Below are 14213 nucleotides of genomic sequence, written 5' to 3'. Positions count from 1 at the left end.
TCTATACTGTTTTTCTAAATTCTACATGTATATATTAATATTGTGATATTTGTGTTTTGCACTATTCTGTATAATAGTGAAGTCATGGTTCTTGCTCTGATCTCTCGTATTGTTTGTATACCGCCCCAAAAACAGACAGTGCACATGCCCCATAAATTTCACTTAGTCTAGACTAGGCCTCTTGAAGGAGTTCCTTGGGATTTTGTTTTCGTTCTCCTCAGATGTGAGCAGTGTTGTAAAAGTCAAACACCTATAATATTCAATGCTGGCAGATAGTTGAATAAAATCATTGATCTACTACATGCAATACCAAAAACAACTGTTTAACCCAATCATATCCATTCTGTATAAATCCCTTTTTAATCACGGGTACTCGGAATTTTAAAACTCCCTCAAAAAATATTCAATACAATACAATAATATTCAAGAAGTAAATGTGAAAGAGACCCACAATCAAAACCTCAGCAGAGAATTGTAATGCATAGGTAATGACTGCAACGGTGGATCTTGTAAAGCTTCTTTTTTTTCCTCTTCTCCTGAGCTCCTCCGGCCCCGTCAACATAACAAAAAAAGACGAGGGGGCACCGAGCAGTTATTACTGTAGTCATTTCAGCCACATAAATCATGATTTGTGACAATTCAGGCTGGCAAGTCGTTTGGATGACAATGACTGGCGACGCTGTCGGAGTTAATCAAATAATTATTTAACATGTGTTTCTCTTGGTCTGGCCTTGGCTTTGGAACATATTTCATTCATTCCCTTTTAATCTTTGCTTATAAATGGAGAAACAGCAAGTGTAGGATGTACATTGAATTAATGAGAGAATCCCTAACTGGGCTGTGACCCCCCTGAAAAGAGGGGCCTTGTCTAAATCAGTCAGATAAAAACTTAGAGTGCCCACCACCATGATCTGTTCCTGGCTAACAATCACTAAGTCTTGTTTTATTTTCTTCTGGATAGAACCAACTTCGCGACCAAACTCTTTTTCCGTCAGGAACACTCTGACTAGAGGATCACCCATTCTTATAGATGCCGTCTTTCTACTCAGGTTCCTTCTATAAGCAGATAGTCTTGGGTTAGATTCATAGGAAAGGCCCCCATAGAGGATGCCCTCTAACAGAGAGCATCACTGAGACGCGAGTGTGAGCCATGGCCTGCTCCTTTCCTGAAGGCAACAACTTCACGGTAACCAACCCTGTTGCATTCAGTATGTGCTCAACAAATACTTGCTATCAGTGTTACTAATACTCTTATTATAAAGGCTTAACAAAAGTATTATAATAATAATTAATAAATGTTTGTTTGAACATGAATGGTCAAATGAATGAACAGATGTGCATACCTACTAATGGGTGATCTTTTTACATGATGATGCTCATCAGATGGATTCAAGTATTAAATTCAGATGATGTAGCGTGAGGAGTGGAAGAAAACACAGCTGCTTCCTTTATTCAGTGCTCTGACCTTATATTTGAAATCAGTGGATGTGTAATGAACCACTAGTCTTTATGTACCCCAAATATCAAGGGGCAAAGAAGGCAATAACACAACTCGTTGAAAAGGTGGTCCTTCTTTGAAATGCCAGCAGTAATCAAGTTCAGTGTTAATGGCTTCAGAGTCGCATGTCATCACTGTGATTAATGTATTATCAGTGGTGAAGATGGAGTGTTATATAGCAACATTTATTGCTGCTATATAAACCCATATATTTTCAGTAATTTTATATTCAAGTTCAAGGCAGGGATTACATGTTTTTAAAAACACGATTAGGGAATTCCCTGGCATCCAGTGGTTAGGACTCAGCTCTTTGACTGCTAGGGCTCAGGTTCAGTCCCTGGTTGGAGAATCAAGATCCCATAAGCCGCAGTGGTTCAGCAGTAAAGAATCCGCCTGACATTGCGGGAGGCTTGGGTTCCATCCCTGGGTCAGGAAGATCCTTGGAGAAGGAAAGAGCAAATCGCTCCAATATTCTTGCCTGGGAAATCCCGGGGACAGAAGAGCCTGGTGGGTTATAGTCCGTGGGGTTGTAAACTGCTGGACATGACTTTGCGACTAAACAGTGACAACATAATGATAATAATAAAAAGTAAAAACATAATTACAACCTTTCTACATTTAGTTTATCTTCAGTATTTGGTTTTCTTGATTTTTTTTCTTTATATTGCAGATGGCTGTGATTTTTTTTTTACCTTACACTTGTTTCCTTTCTTAATATAAACTTTTGTTCATGTGTGCTCAGTTGCTCAATCATGTCAGACTCTTTACAAACCCGTGGGTGCTAGCCCGCCAGATCCTCTGTCCGTGGAATTTTCCAGGCAAGCATACTGGAGTGGGTTGCTATTTCCTCCTCCAGGGGATCTTCCCAACCCAGGGATTGAACTCACATCTCCTAAATCTTATGCATTTGCAGGCAAATTCTTTACCACTGAGCCACCTGGGAAGCCCCAACATAAACATTTATATATTAGAAAGGTAAGAAATAAAAGTAAGAAATAAGAAAGGCTTATCAAAATAAATCTTTCAAGTTCTGCTCAACACACTCATATGTATATCTTCAATAAATTTGGATCAATAAATTGAAAAGAAATCAATCTTTAATCTTAAATTTTACCAAAGAAAGTCACAGTTGTTGATATGTGAAATTTAGTTTTAAATAAAAGGAAAATATCCACAAAATCTGTAGAGCTCTAGGGGTTAGATTGTTTCCTTGAAACAGTCTAATTGTTTTTGAAGGCAATATTGAAATCCATGATTTTTTTTAAATATAGCAAGTGTTCAGTGTCTTGATGGGGAGCATAAGAACAAAGGTTAGAGGTGAGAATAAAGAATCTTTATTTAACAAACTACATATTAAATATGCATGTAGCGATTTGCATAGTTTTTATGCTGCCTTCTATTTTAACATTGTTGTCCCCTATAAAGTTGAAATAACTTATTCATGTCTAGCAGTTCTCTGCTCTGATTTATTATAAATACGTATTAACTCACATCTTAGAAAATTGTAAAGGTCAAGCTAAAGTTTCTAGCTTCAGTGTGATCAATTCTGGTAGTAACCTCTGGCTTTAAGATTAGAATAGATTCTAGTCTCTTTCAAAAATACTGAAGCCCTTCATTTGTCCTACCAGTCAAGTCACTTACATCTAAATTTGGAAGCCTAACTGCCTTTGCAGGAGCCCTTAATAATTCTCCCCTGAGAGAGAATCCTAAGCTGATACTGCCAAAGATTAGAGCTAGCAGCCTTCATCTGAGTCAGTTCCTTTAGGGATATTCAGAGGAGGGCTTCTTCTAAGCAGTTTCTGGTAGTGGAATTATGCCTTATGCTGAATCTACTAATTCATTTTCTTCTCCTCCGTGTTTGTCTTCTTTGGAACTTCTGCTGTTCACATTGAATCCCAGCAAATTCACCAAAGAGAAATAGCTCCTCAAGTAATTAGACTGTCTGTTTTTGAGGCAAGCAGGGAAAATAATAAGTCATCTCTCTATTGCATTCTTTTTGCTTGTGTTCAATAATTTTTATGGAGTTAATTTAAATTTAGCAGGCTTTATGTGAACTTGCTTCTAGAGGATTTATTGCATCTTATGTGAAAACCGTCTACGACTGACATTTTAGAATTACCTACCTATTTATGGGATTATACTGCATTCTGTTCTCAAAAGAGCAAGTCAATTTTTGGTGTAGATTTTTCTGTCATTTTTTTCCCCTCTTTGTCTATTTTTATGAAAGCTAACTCCAAGGTAGGAGTGGAGACAATGGAAGGAAATAGAGGGTAGAAAATAGGACGGAACTGTGGTTTGCTGTAGGAGATCGTCTGTCTCATTAACTATTGATAGAAAAAAGAAACTTCAAAAGCCAACTCAGTGATTTACTTAATTTTAAAAATGTATTTACATAGTTTTACAATAAAATGATCTTGTCCAATTAAGCTGCCAATGCTATGAGCCAGAATTCAGTCCAAGGTTTTCCATGTCATGTCAACAAGGGAAATAAAGCACTGAACATGTTATCTCACAATGGTTTTGAAAATATATCCAGTTCTATTAAAAAAGAGACAAAAACTGAAGTTTGATATAAATGTGTGGATTATCTGCACCTTTGCAGCCTGTTACATCCTACTGTAGTATAAGTTACCCTTTTAATGAGCAGTTAATACACACTGGACACTGTGCTTCACTTCATTTTTATTATCTCACTTAATCAGCAAATCAACCCTCAAATCAGGCTGCATCCCTTTCTTAAACCATTGGTACAGAAGAATAAACTTTCCATTAATTATCTTACCTCCTGTTAGGGTAATTTGACTAATTTGACTCAGTACTAGATTAAGGACATTTACTTTTAACTTGGTTTTCCAGGAAGGTTTTTAAAAGGCAATGTTTGGGGTGACTGCTGCAGGGTATGTGACTTTCTTCTGATTGGTTAGTGGTGAGGTAACAGGGTGGTGTTCCAGGAATCATAATTATCAACTTTCTGATTCCAATCAGGCTGGGGTCTCTGGAGTTCCTGTTTTCCATCTGGGTGGGGACCTGAGTTTCTAAAGAACTCAGAGATGTCTATCAGATTGTCCTGTATAGCCCTGGAGGAGGAACCTGGCCTTTGTCTTATCTCTGAACTGTTGTTCAAGTCATTTTGCTCAATTGCCTTCCCTTTGCCTCTGCATTCTATCATGTCTCAGATTAGTAGCTGCTTGGAACTCCTGGAGACACTGCAGGATAACAGAGATCTAGGAACCTTGGATTCCAGGCTTGATCCTGGCGTGCTGCAGAAGGAGTGGGGTGGTCAAGTCATTCATCTCAAAAATGAATATGTTGCACTAGATTTAATGTTGATAAAGTGTGACCCCCAGATCTGACACCTGTTTTTATGATCTAAGAGCTAAGGATGATTTTTATAGATGGCATTTGCAATTGATTTAATAGTAAGGAACACTTTCTTTGAACCCCAATTGTGTAAAATATCCCTCCAGTTAGGAATTCCATTCTCATGAGCAAATAGCACTTAATTGTTACTATTACATTTTGAATTCTATCAGTAAAAACTTGTAAAAATTTCTCAGAATTTTATCTTGTTATTTGAGTACCTTCTTAATATCCTTGGTCTTCCCCTTAACGGCAAAGCCCAAATTATTTACTGTCTAGCTCTTTACAGGGCTTCCCAGCTGGTTCAGTGGTGAAGAATCTGCTTGCCATTGCAGAAGACGAAGGAGACTCAGGTTTGATCCCTGGGTTGGGAAGATCCCCTGGAGGAGAAAATGGCAACCCACTCCAGTGTTCTTGCCCAGAGAATTCTGTGGGCAGGGCAGCCATGGTTTTGAAAAGAATCAAATGCAGCTAAGCGCGCAGGAGAGCTCTTTACAGAGATGTTTGCCCATTCCTAGATTAGATGATCAGGAAATTTTCTTCAAATAGTCAATTCAAACATATATCAGGAAAACCAGTTGTGGAAGGCCGATGACTGGACGGTGTGGTTTTGCCACTGTTTTGCTATTTCTAAATGAAACAGAGTCGGGTGGTCCCAGAGCATAGCCCCATTTCCCTGTAACACTGTCCATCTTTACCTATAGCTTTCAAAAGCATGAGAAGAGATTTATACACCTGATTTATAGGTTCATCTACACTGCCTAGGTTAGAAAAGCAGCCTTGCCTTGGGCACATCTTTAATCTCTCTGCCTCAGCTTTCCCATCTGTACTGTGGGGGATCTCTTTTAATGTTTACAGCTTCCCCAAGGATGGCTGGAGATTACACAGTTTAGCAAAAATCTGAAAGCAGAAACCCTCTTTCCCATTGCTATCCACTACTAAGTCACTTCAGTTGTGTCCAACTCTTTGTGACCCCATGGACTGTAGCCTTCCAGGCTCCTCTGTCCATGGGATTTTCCAGGCAAGAATACTGGACTGGGTTGCCATTTCCTTCTTGAGAGGATCTTCCCAACCCAGGGATCAAAGGCATGTCTCTTACGTCTCCTGCAATAGCATTGGCAGGCAGGTTCTTTACCACTAGCACCACCTGGGAAGCCCAGAAACCCTCTTTAGAGACCTCATTTTATTTTTGTTTTCATTTTTTTAAACTTTTATTTTTGTATATATTTTTCTTTTCTTTTTGGCTGTGCTGTGTGGCATGCAGGATCTTAGTTCCCTGAACAGGCATTGAACCCTTTGTCCCCGGCCCGGGGAGCACACAATCTTAACCACTAGACCACCAGGAAGTCCCCAGAAACTTTCCTTGACAGATTGCTTTCCTCTTGAGAAATCCTCTAACGTTAGTCATATAATAAACAGTTTAACAAGTGAGTCAATTAATCTGAGACTAACTTGGTAACAATAGCTTCCCTGGTGGCTCAGAGGGTAAAGAATCTGCCCACAATGCAGGAGACTCGGATTCAATCCCTGAGTCGGAAAGGGCCCCTGGAGAAGGGAATGGCTACCCACTCCAAGATTCTTGCCTGGAGAATCCCATGGACAGAGAAGCCTGGTGGGCTACAATCCATGGGGTCGCAAAGATTCGGACACATCTGAGTGACTGATGCTTTCACTTTCAACTTGGTAGTGGCCATTACTTAACTTTGATATATTTAAAACAAATTCCTAAGCATACTGAAAGTGAAAGTTTAGTCACTCAGTCGTGTCCAACTCTTTGGGAACCCATGGACTGTAGCCCACCAGGCTCCTCTGTCCATGGGATTTTCCAGGCAAGAGCACTGGAGTGGGTCGCCACTTCCTTCTCCAGAGGATCTTCCTGACACGGGGATTGAACCCAGGTCTCCCACATTGTAGGCAGGTGCTTTACCATCTGAGCCACCCGGGAAGTCAGCTACTATATATTCAGTACACGGAAGGCAGAACTTCCCATAGTACAGGTCTGCGTGCATGCATGCTCAGTTGATTCCGTCGTGGCCTATCCCTTCTCCAGTGGATCTTCCCGACCCAGGAATCTCTCCGGGGTCTCCTACATGGCAGGCAGATTCTTTACTGACTGAGCTATCAGGGGAGCCCACAGGTCTGCAAGTGTGTGCCTGATTTCCCACCCACATGATGCAGTTAGAGGGACCCACAGGCCTCCCAGAGCCAAATGTTCCCCCAGAATCAGTTTGTATAAATGGCTCAGATTTCCCCAAGGGAGCCACTGTTGGAATTTCAGCTTTGACCTTCTGGAGACTCCAAATTAAAATGCAAATTCATTACCTAGGAAGGTAATTTTTAACACATTAATGTTTATTTGTTAGTACTTTAGCACAAATTAGGTTTTTTTCAAATTAGCCAGCTGCCTAAGAGCAGTGCTTAAATAGAAGTGAATCAGCCTTCCAGAGGTGGGCTCAGGGTAAGTTTGAATAAAAGTCCTTGGGTGATGGTGTTAAATCCCCCACCACAGTCAGACCCCATCATTTGCAAGAGAGTCGCACACTCTCACATGCACACACACACAAACACACACACACACACAGACTTCATAGTCCATACTCTGGCATAGCATTGCCCAATGGAAATATAGTGCAAGTCACACAGATAATTTATGAGGTTTAGTAGCCAAATTCAAAAATGTGGAATTTAAAAGGTTAAATTGAACTTAATGATATTTTATTTAACTTAGCATATCCAGAATATTGCTTCAATATATAATCAATATAAAAATTAGTGTTATTTCTCCTTTTTGAGTACTAAAGCGTTGAATTGTGTGTGTGTGCGCGCGCTGAGTCATGTCTGACTCTTTGTGACCTCATGGACTGTAGCCCACCAGGCTCCTCTGTCCATGAGATTTCCCAGGCAAGAATACTGGAGTGGGTTGCCATTTCCTTCTCCAGGCAATATTCCTGACCTGAGGATCAAATCCTACCTCTTGCCTTTGAAATCTTGTGTGTATTTCACACTTATTCGGATCAGCCACATTTCAAGTGCTCTGGGGCCACCTGTGGCCAGTCGTTACCTTATTAATCAGGGCAGCTTTGAAGGATGTGGACCTGGAAAGTGGGTCACAGATATGTGACTGATGAAGGTAGCAACCGGCTGGCCTGGGGTGAACAAATAGAAATTAGGACCACCTCTGTTTCTCCAGTACTCAATTATATCAATGTCACATTTTTGCTGGAAATCAGTCATAACTTTGTATAAGTATGTGAAAACTTTTAGAAGAACCTGATGTTGACCCCACCACTTAACTGTGTAACCTTGGACAAGTTACCCAAAACCCTCAATTGTTTCATTTGCCACATGAAAAATGAAAAGCTTCAATCTCACAGGATTGTTGTGAAGATTAAATGAAATAATGCATGTAAACATTATAAATGCTCAATGAATGCTTGCTATATCATCACAATTGATATGATCATTAGCAAGTTTTTATAAACTAGCTTAAAAGATGAACTATAAAGGCAATCAGGTACTATCAATCTTTCTGTATTTCTCTAAAAAGGAGAAAAATGACTAAACATTCATATATAATGACTAGTTCCTTAAATTGAGCAGTACACCTCGTGTGTGTGTGTGTGTGTGTGTGTGTGTGTGTGTGTGTGTGTGTTAGTTCTTTAGTCATGTCTGACTCTTTGAGACCCCATGGACTGTAGCCTGCCAGGCTCCTCTGTCCATGGAATTCTCCAGGCAAGAATATTGGAGCGGGTAGTCATTCTCTTCTCCAGGGAATCTTCCTGACCCAGGAATCCAACCCAAGTCTCCTGCATTGAAGCAATATTCTTTATCATCTGAGCCACCAGGGACGTCCATACCTCATCTGTACACTAAGAAATCCTGCAGATACTACCTTGCCTTAAGAACTATTTTGTTACTGTTTTTAAACAAAAGTAGTTACATGTAAGTGCTGTATTCCACAAGGGAACGTGTACAGAAGATTATCCTGCCACTGCATGGTACTGGGTGAGCCAATGATAGAACAGTTTTTGTTTCTCTTCTGCACTCCCATTTATTAATATCTTCTCTTATTTAAAGGCAGTAGAAAAAAGTTACTAAGGCAAAGCTAAAGGAAAAGAAAGCTTTGCATGGCATATGTGAACTAATTTTCCCACAATGGCATATATGAACTGTCAAGTGAAGCACTCCCTTTTGCTGTACCCCCATCTAGTGAATCCTCACCAGCAAGAGGGCAGAAGGAAAGCATCTCTTGGGTATGCTCTCTCCAAACGCATTTACCAAGTCACTATCCTTCAAAACTGTAGTGGAATAGTTTCCACTTAAAAGAGAATGATGGAAAAGCATAGCACATGTCAATGCTTGCTATACACGTTTCATGGAGATTTTGTTTAGAATGGAAGATGTAGTGTAGATTTTAAGATGCAAATAAGTGGTGAATAAACATGGGATGTACTTACACATTCATGCCCCAAATGCTGCAAGATATGAACCACACAGAGCAAAGAAATGTACTCAGCCATCAATTTAGAAGGTCATTTTGAATGTAGGCAGTGAAATGCCTGTGTGCATGAAAAACTGCTACTATATTTTGAGAGATCCTTTCTAAGAATCCTGAAATATTAATAACATGGTCTTAATGTAGTTGAAGACAAAAGAGTCTGTTAAGGGTAGCAAGGGTTGCTGAGAGTTGCCCAATGACAATTTTGTGTTTTCTGCTCTTGCTTATAAAAGCAAGAGGAAAAGAGAGTAAAAATAGTCAGTGTGTTTAAAGAACAGCAGCTTTCGATATCCCCAATAGATATAAAATTCAGTATTCCTCAAATGAATTCACAGATACTTACTCTTGGTAACATTAATGTACTAGCTTCAAGGAAACAGAAGTATAAAATTGAAAACTCATTTCTTCCTTAAATGAACATGTATATACACAACTAATTTTTGAACTTTAAGAAATTCAGGACATCCTTCAATTTTATTTTTGTCAACTAGGAATTTAATTTTCTAACTGAATGTATTCTTATCAGAATAGACATTGTGGAAGCAGCAATGCCTTTTTTTCTTAACAAGTTTTTAAATGTGGTCTGTTTTCACACGGCAGTCACAGACCAATTTTTTTTTTTTTTTTAGTATTTCACTCCCATTTTGTTTTTACATTTGATGCCTGATGAAGGAATGTTCACAAGGATCAGTCAGGAATGTGGAAAGCTTTCCTCCAATATCCAGATGTGAACAAATAAAAGCAATTTATCGCTTTGGCTAGTCCCAGCTCGGAGCGACCCATTTCCACAAGTTGCCTTTGTGGGCTGTGACTGACTGAGTGACATGTGACCCAGTGAGTTTGGGTCAAGTTCAAGTTCAAACACCCATTGTGTTTGAAGTGGGAGGGTCAAGTTGAACCCTCAGTGCTTCTTCCCGCCAAAACTGGAGTTTTTGATTTTAATCGAAAACGCAGGGTCCTCTTTAAGCGTGACCAGAAAGCACCTTGCATGTTGAACGTTATCTAATGACATGATGTGTATAAACTTGAGACAGCATAAATCTCAGCCACTGGGGCAACTTGTTTTTCTAACTAAGATGTTCCGGTCCAGTGAAAGATGAACGCAAATAAGGGAGAGATTGATCTCCGAGTGCTTTTATTGTCGGCGCTACACACGTCATAAAGTTTTGGCTCATTAAAGGAAGTTCCATAAACAACATTAGTTAATAATGGTGAAGTCACTGTGGACCTTTCTGGAGCTTCTGCTCAACTCCCTTTCCGCTTGCCCGTTAGCAGAGCATGATTAAGAAAATACCAACAGGATGTGCTGGAGGGAGGAGCAGACTTCAACTGGAAGCCATAGGGATGCTTGATGGATGAGTAACGAGATGGGGAATGTGGCCACATCTCTCAGAGAATCACACAGTTCGGTTTATCTCTTTTTATCTTCTGGTTTGAGTAAAATCTGCTGATTGTTGGAACGGTTGGTCACGCTGATGGAAAAGGGCCTTCTCCCAGCTGATATTTTTGATAGTATGAAAATACCCAAAGTATGTGATAAATGGAAAAAAAATTGAGAGTGAATCATACTGGAAAGATCGTGGGTAACTGTCACATTTTTAATGGTACCTCTGGTCTTATAAAATAACTGTATTTTTAATGGCCTTGTCACTGTGGGTTTAATACGGATGGTGTGGGTCAATTTTTATGTGAGGTTGAGACAGATTTGGGAGGTGATCTTGAAGGGCATAGGGGAGAGAAAAAGAGAGAGCAAGACCCTATTAATTATTTTTTATTGTGAGGTTTCCCAGAATTATTGAGGTTTTCCACATTAGTCAAAGCAGTCCTCAGTGTCAGCATGATGTTTATAAAGATGAAGTCATGGAAAGCGTGTCAGGTGCATGAGGAACTATATGGTCCATGTTCTCCCCACCAATCACTTGGGCTGTGTGTGCAGAGGGAGGGAGGTGTTGAAAAATGGAGGAAGGGGAAAACAGGAGGGTTTTATGAAGTTGAAAATAAACACAGAGTATCTGCTGATCTTAAAAAAAAATCTTAACATATTATATTCCAGAATGTTCTGTGGGTAGTTTATATTACTTTCCCCTGAAGTCATGATCTACATCTTACCAACTCTTTTATGCTTGGTTGCTTATGTTGGTCTTTTCACTTTGGCTGTAATTAAGAAATAATCACCTACCAATTTTTGGTTGGCACTGAGCTACACTTCCAGCTGGTTGGTTCAAGACCATGCTCTCAGATTCCATAGCATGGGGCCAAAAGTACAGGCTTTGGGGGCCGAACACTTGCGGTCAAAGCTGGTCCCTGACATTTACCAGATGCGTGGTCTGGTGCCGACAATTTACTGCTCAAAGCTGGTATTCCTCATTTCTAAGGTAAGGCTAATAACAGTGCCTGTGGAAATGGAGAGCTGTAAAGATCAAACAGTGTTGTGCATATAAGCATGTAGGAAGCACTTGGGTAAACTTTAGGTGTGATTTTATTGATACAACTGGTTTTAAGAAAAATTTTTTCACAGGGCTTTGCCACCTGACCAGTCATGTTAAAGACTGTTAAAGAGTGGTTGTTATCAACAAATATTTTGGTTTGTTTTACCTGCATCTCCGCCAGATGCTCACTTGTTGTTCAGTCACTCAGTCATATCTGACTCTTTGTGACCCCATGGACTACAGCACACCAGGCTTCCCTGTCCTTCACCATCTCCTAGAGCTTGCTCAAACTCACGTCCATTGAGTCGGTGAGGTTAGCAAAATATCAAATATTCAAAATATCTCCTTTTGAATCAAGGAAGTGACATCTTGCTTTGCTTTGTTAACCGGGGGTTTATATTTGTTTGTTTTTTCTGCTTCCCTTTAGCTTGCAAAATCGGATATTACAAGGCCCTCTCCACGGATGCCGCCTGTGCCAAATGCCCGCCACACAGCTACTCTGTCTGGGAAGGCGCCACGTCGTGTACCTGCGACCGAGGCTTCTTCAGAGCGGACAACGATGCCGCCTCCATGCCCTGCACCCGTAAGTTACACGCTCATCTCCTTTGTCTTGGATGCCAACAGCTTCCGTTACCATCACTGGGGCACTTGTCAGCTTTTCTCCCAGGATAACGGTGCAGGGGAACAAATGAAATCAAGTGTGCTTTTCTCACTCAGAGCAGGAGAAATGCTTAGGAAAAGAATGGCTCATTCTCACTGAGTTTGTTGCCTTCAGAACGCACAGCTGCCGACAGACTAGTTTTTATAGCAGAGATGGTATATTCAGGGGTTGTGTGACAGTGTAATTAGAGCTGAGATGGGAATTTATAAACTGTTTTAACATGTCATCATGGATTCTTGGGAAGTTTGACAGCTGCAGGGGAAACGGGTAGAGGATGGGATCACGTGTGGGCAGGTGGTTTCAGTTCTGCTTGCTGACCTCATGGCTTGTGATGTCATTTCCCTTCACTGCTTTTCTTTTTCCTTATAGTTTTGTGTTCATAACATTTAGGCCTGGATCCTTGTGCATGCTTGTTGAATGATGGGCACTGAACACACGCTGGGGTAAGGAAGGAACAGGGTTGGCACCTTGGGATGCCAGGGAACAGAGGACTCTTTCTCACACTTTATATGGACAGTGGTCCTAAAGGTTACTATCGCTTTCATTCACACTCTGGGATTCATAAATCCTGCAATGGCTATGACCTTGACCAGAAGAGGGAGCGGTGGACCTGGGTGCCCTTGTGTTCTCATTGGCCAAGTCTGTGTTTGGAGGGTCAGAACCCAGTGGCCAGGCGCAGAGGCTCTGCACAGGTTTGGGATTTGTTTTCCAGCCCACTGTTTAGTGCCCAGGTGACTGCTGGAGCCTTTTCAGTCTCAGTCTCCTCATCTGTCAGATGGACTAATAATAGTACCTCCTTCATGGTTGCTCCTGATCAACACCTTCACGTCGTTTATATACTGTGTAAAATGCATAAACTCATGCCACTTGATAGATTTTAGCTTTTACTATCACTAAGACTTCCATTATTGTGTTTCTTAACTACCATATATTCTACCTTGGCTGGCCTGGAAATAACGCAGCAGACAGGAGTATTTTCTGGTTTGGGGGTATTTGGGTCAGTGGTGGGGTCATTTTCTTGCCCAGTCAAGGACCACCTTTAAAAGGAGCAGGTGGAGAAACTTCAGGGCAGTCCCAAATTTGTGCTAAAATTGCCCTACCTTCAGGAGCTCCTTTCATAACCGGAGATGATCATAGTTATAATCATGATAACAGCAACCTTTTTATCATCACATCCAGGTAATGTATTAGACACTTTCCATTAACCTTATCATAGGGCTCACAAGATAACAAATATATGAGATAGATATTATCTTCATTTCAGAGAGTAACTGCCAGCGCCAGTGTCCACCCCAGCCGAGTGCTGGCTCTGCAAGACCAAAAGACTCCTGTAGAGTTTCTGTTTATTTAGAGGCATGCTTACCCCTCCCCCAGCTCAAGCACAAACTTCCAGAAGGAAGTTTATTAGGGCCAGCCTTAGGTGTAAGCATAACTGGGCAAAGATTTCCTCATCTTCTTTTTCTGTTCCTTCCATAGACTACCTGCTTCCCCTGGATGCCAGGTCGATTTGATATGCTCAAGTCCCAGCCTTTTTCTTTTCAAATCTAAATATTCTTCTTTAATGTTCCATTGTGTGAGATTAGCTTAATAATAAACCCTCCTCCATCTCCAGTTGATTCTCCAGTTGCGATTTTAGGTCACAGTAGCAAACTCAAAGGGAAACTCTGTGGGCCAACAGTGTGCTAATTGCCCTCAATTTGCATCATGCAGCTCAACTCCTACTTTTCAAACAGATCAAGTCTTTCTCTAGGCCAGGGCTTGACTGTG

At 40.7% G+C, this 14213-nt stretch overlaps 1 protein-coding gene across 3 annotated transcripts in view; it reads left to right on the top strand.

The window, feature by feature from the left end:
• EPHA4 (EPH receptor A4) overlaps positions 1–14213 on the top strand; it is a 156408-nt gene that overhangs the window by 52645 nt on the left and 89550 nt on the right. For all 3 annotated transcript variants that reach the window (XM_020910759.2, XM_070458698.1, XM_020910760.2), the window contains one exon: positions 12213–12368. In XM_020910759.2, the coding sequence (XP_020766418.1) occupies positions 12213–12368 (156 nt within the window). The remainder of the gene's footprint in view (positions 1–12212; positions 12369–14213) is intronic.

The sequence above is a fragment of the Odocoileus virginianus genome, chromosome 30 (genome assembly GCF_023699985.2).
Source record: "Odocoileus virginianus isolate 20LAN1187 ecotype Illinois chromosome 30, Ovbor_1.2, whole genome shotgun sequence".
NCBI classification, from domain to species: domain Eukaryota; kingdom Metazoa; phylum Chordata; class Mammalia; order Artiodactyla; family Cervidae; genus Odocoileus; species Odocoileus virginianus.
This window is presented reverse-complemented; position numbering and strand designations above follow the sequence as displayed.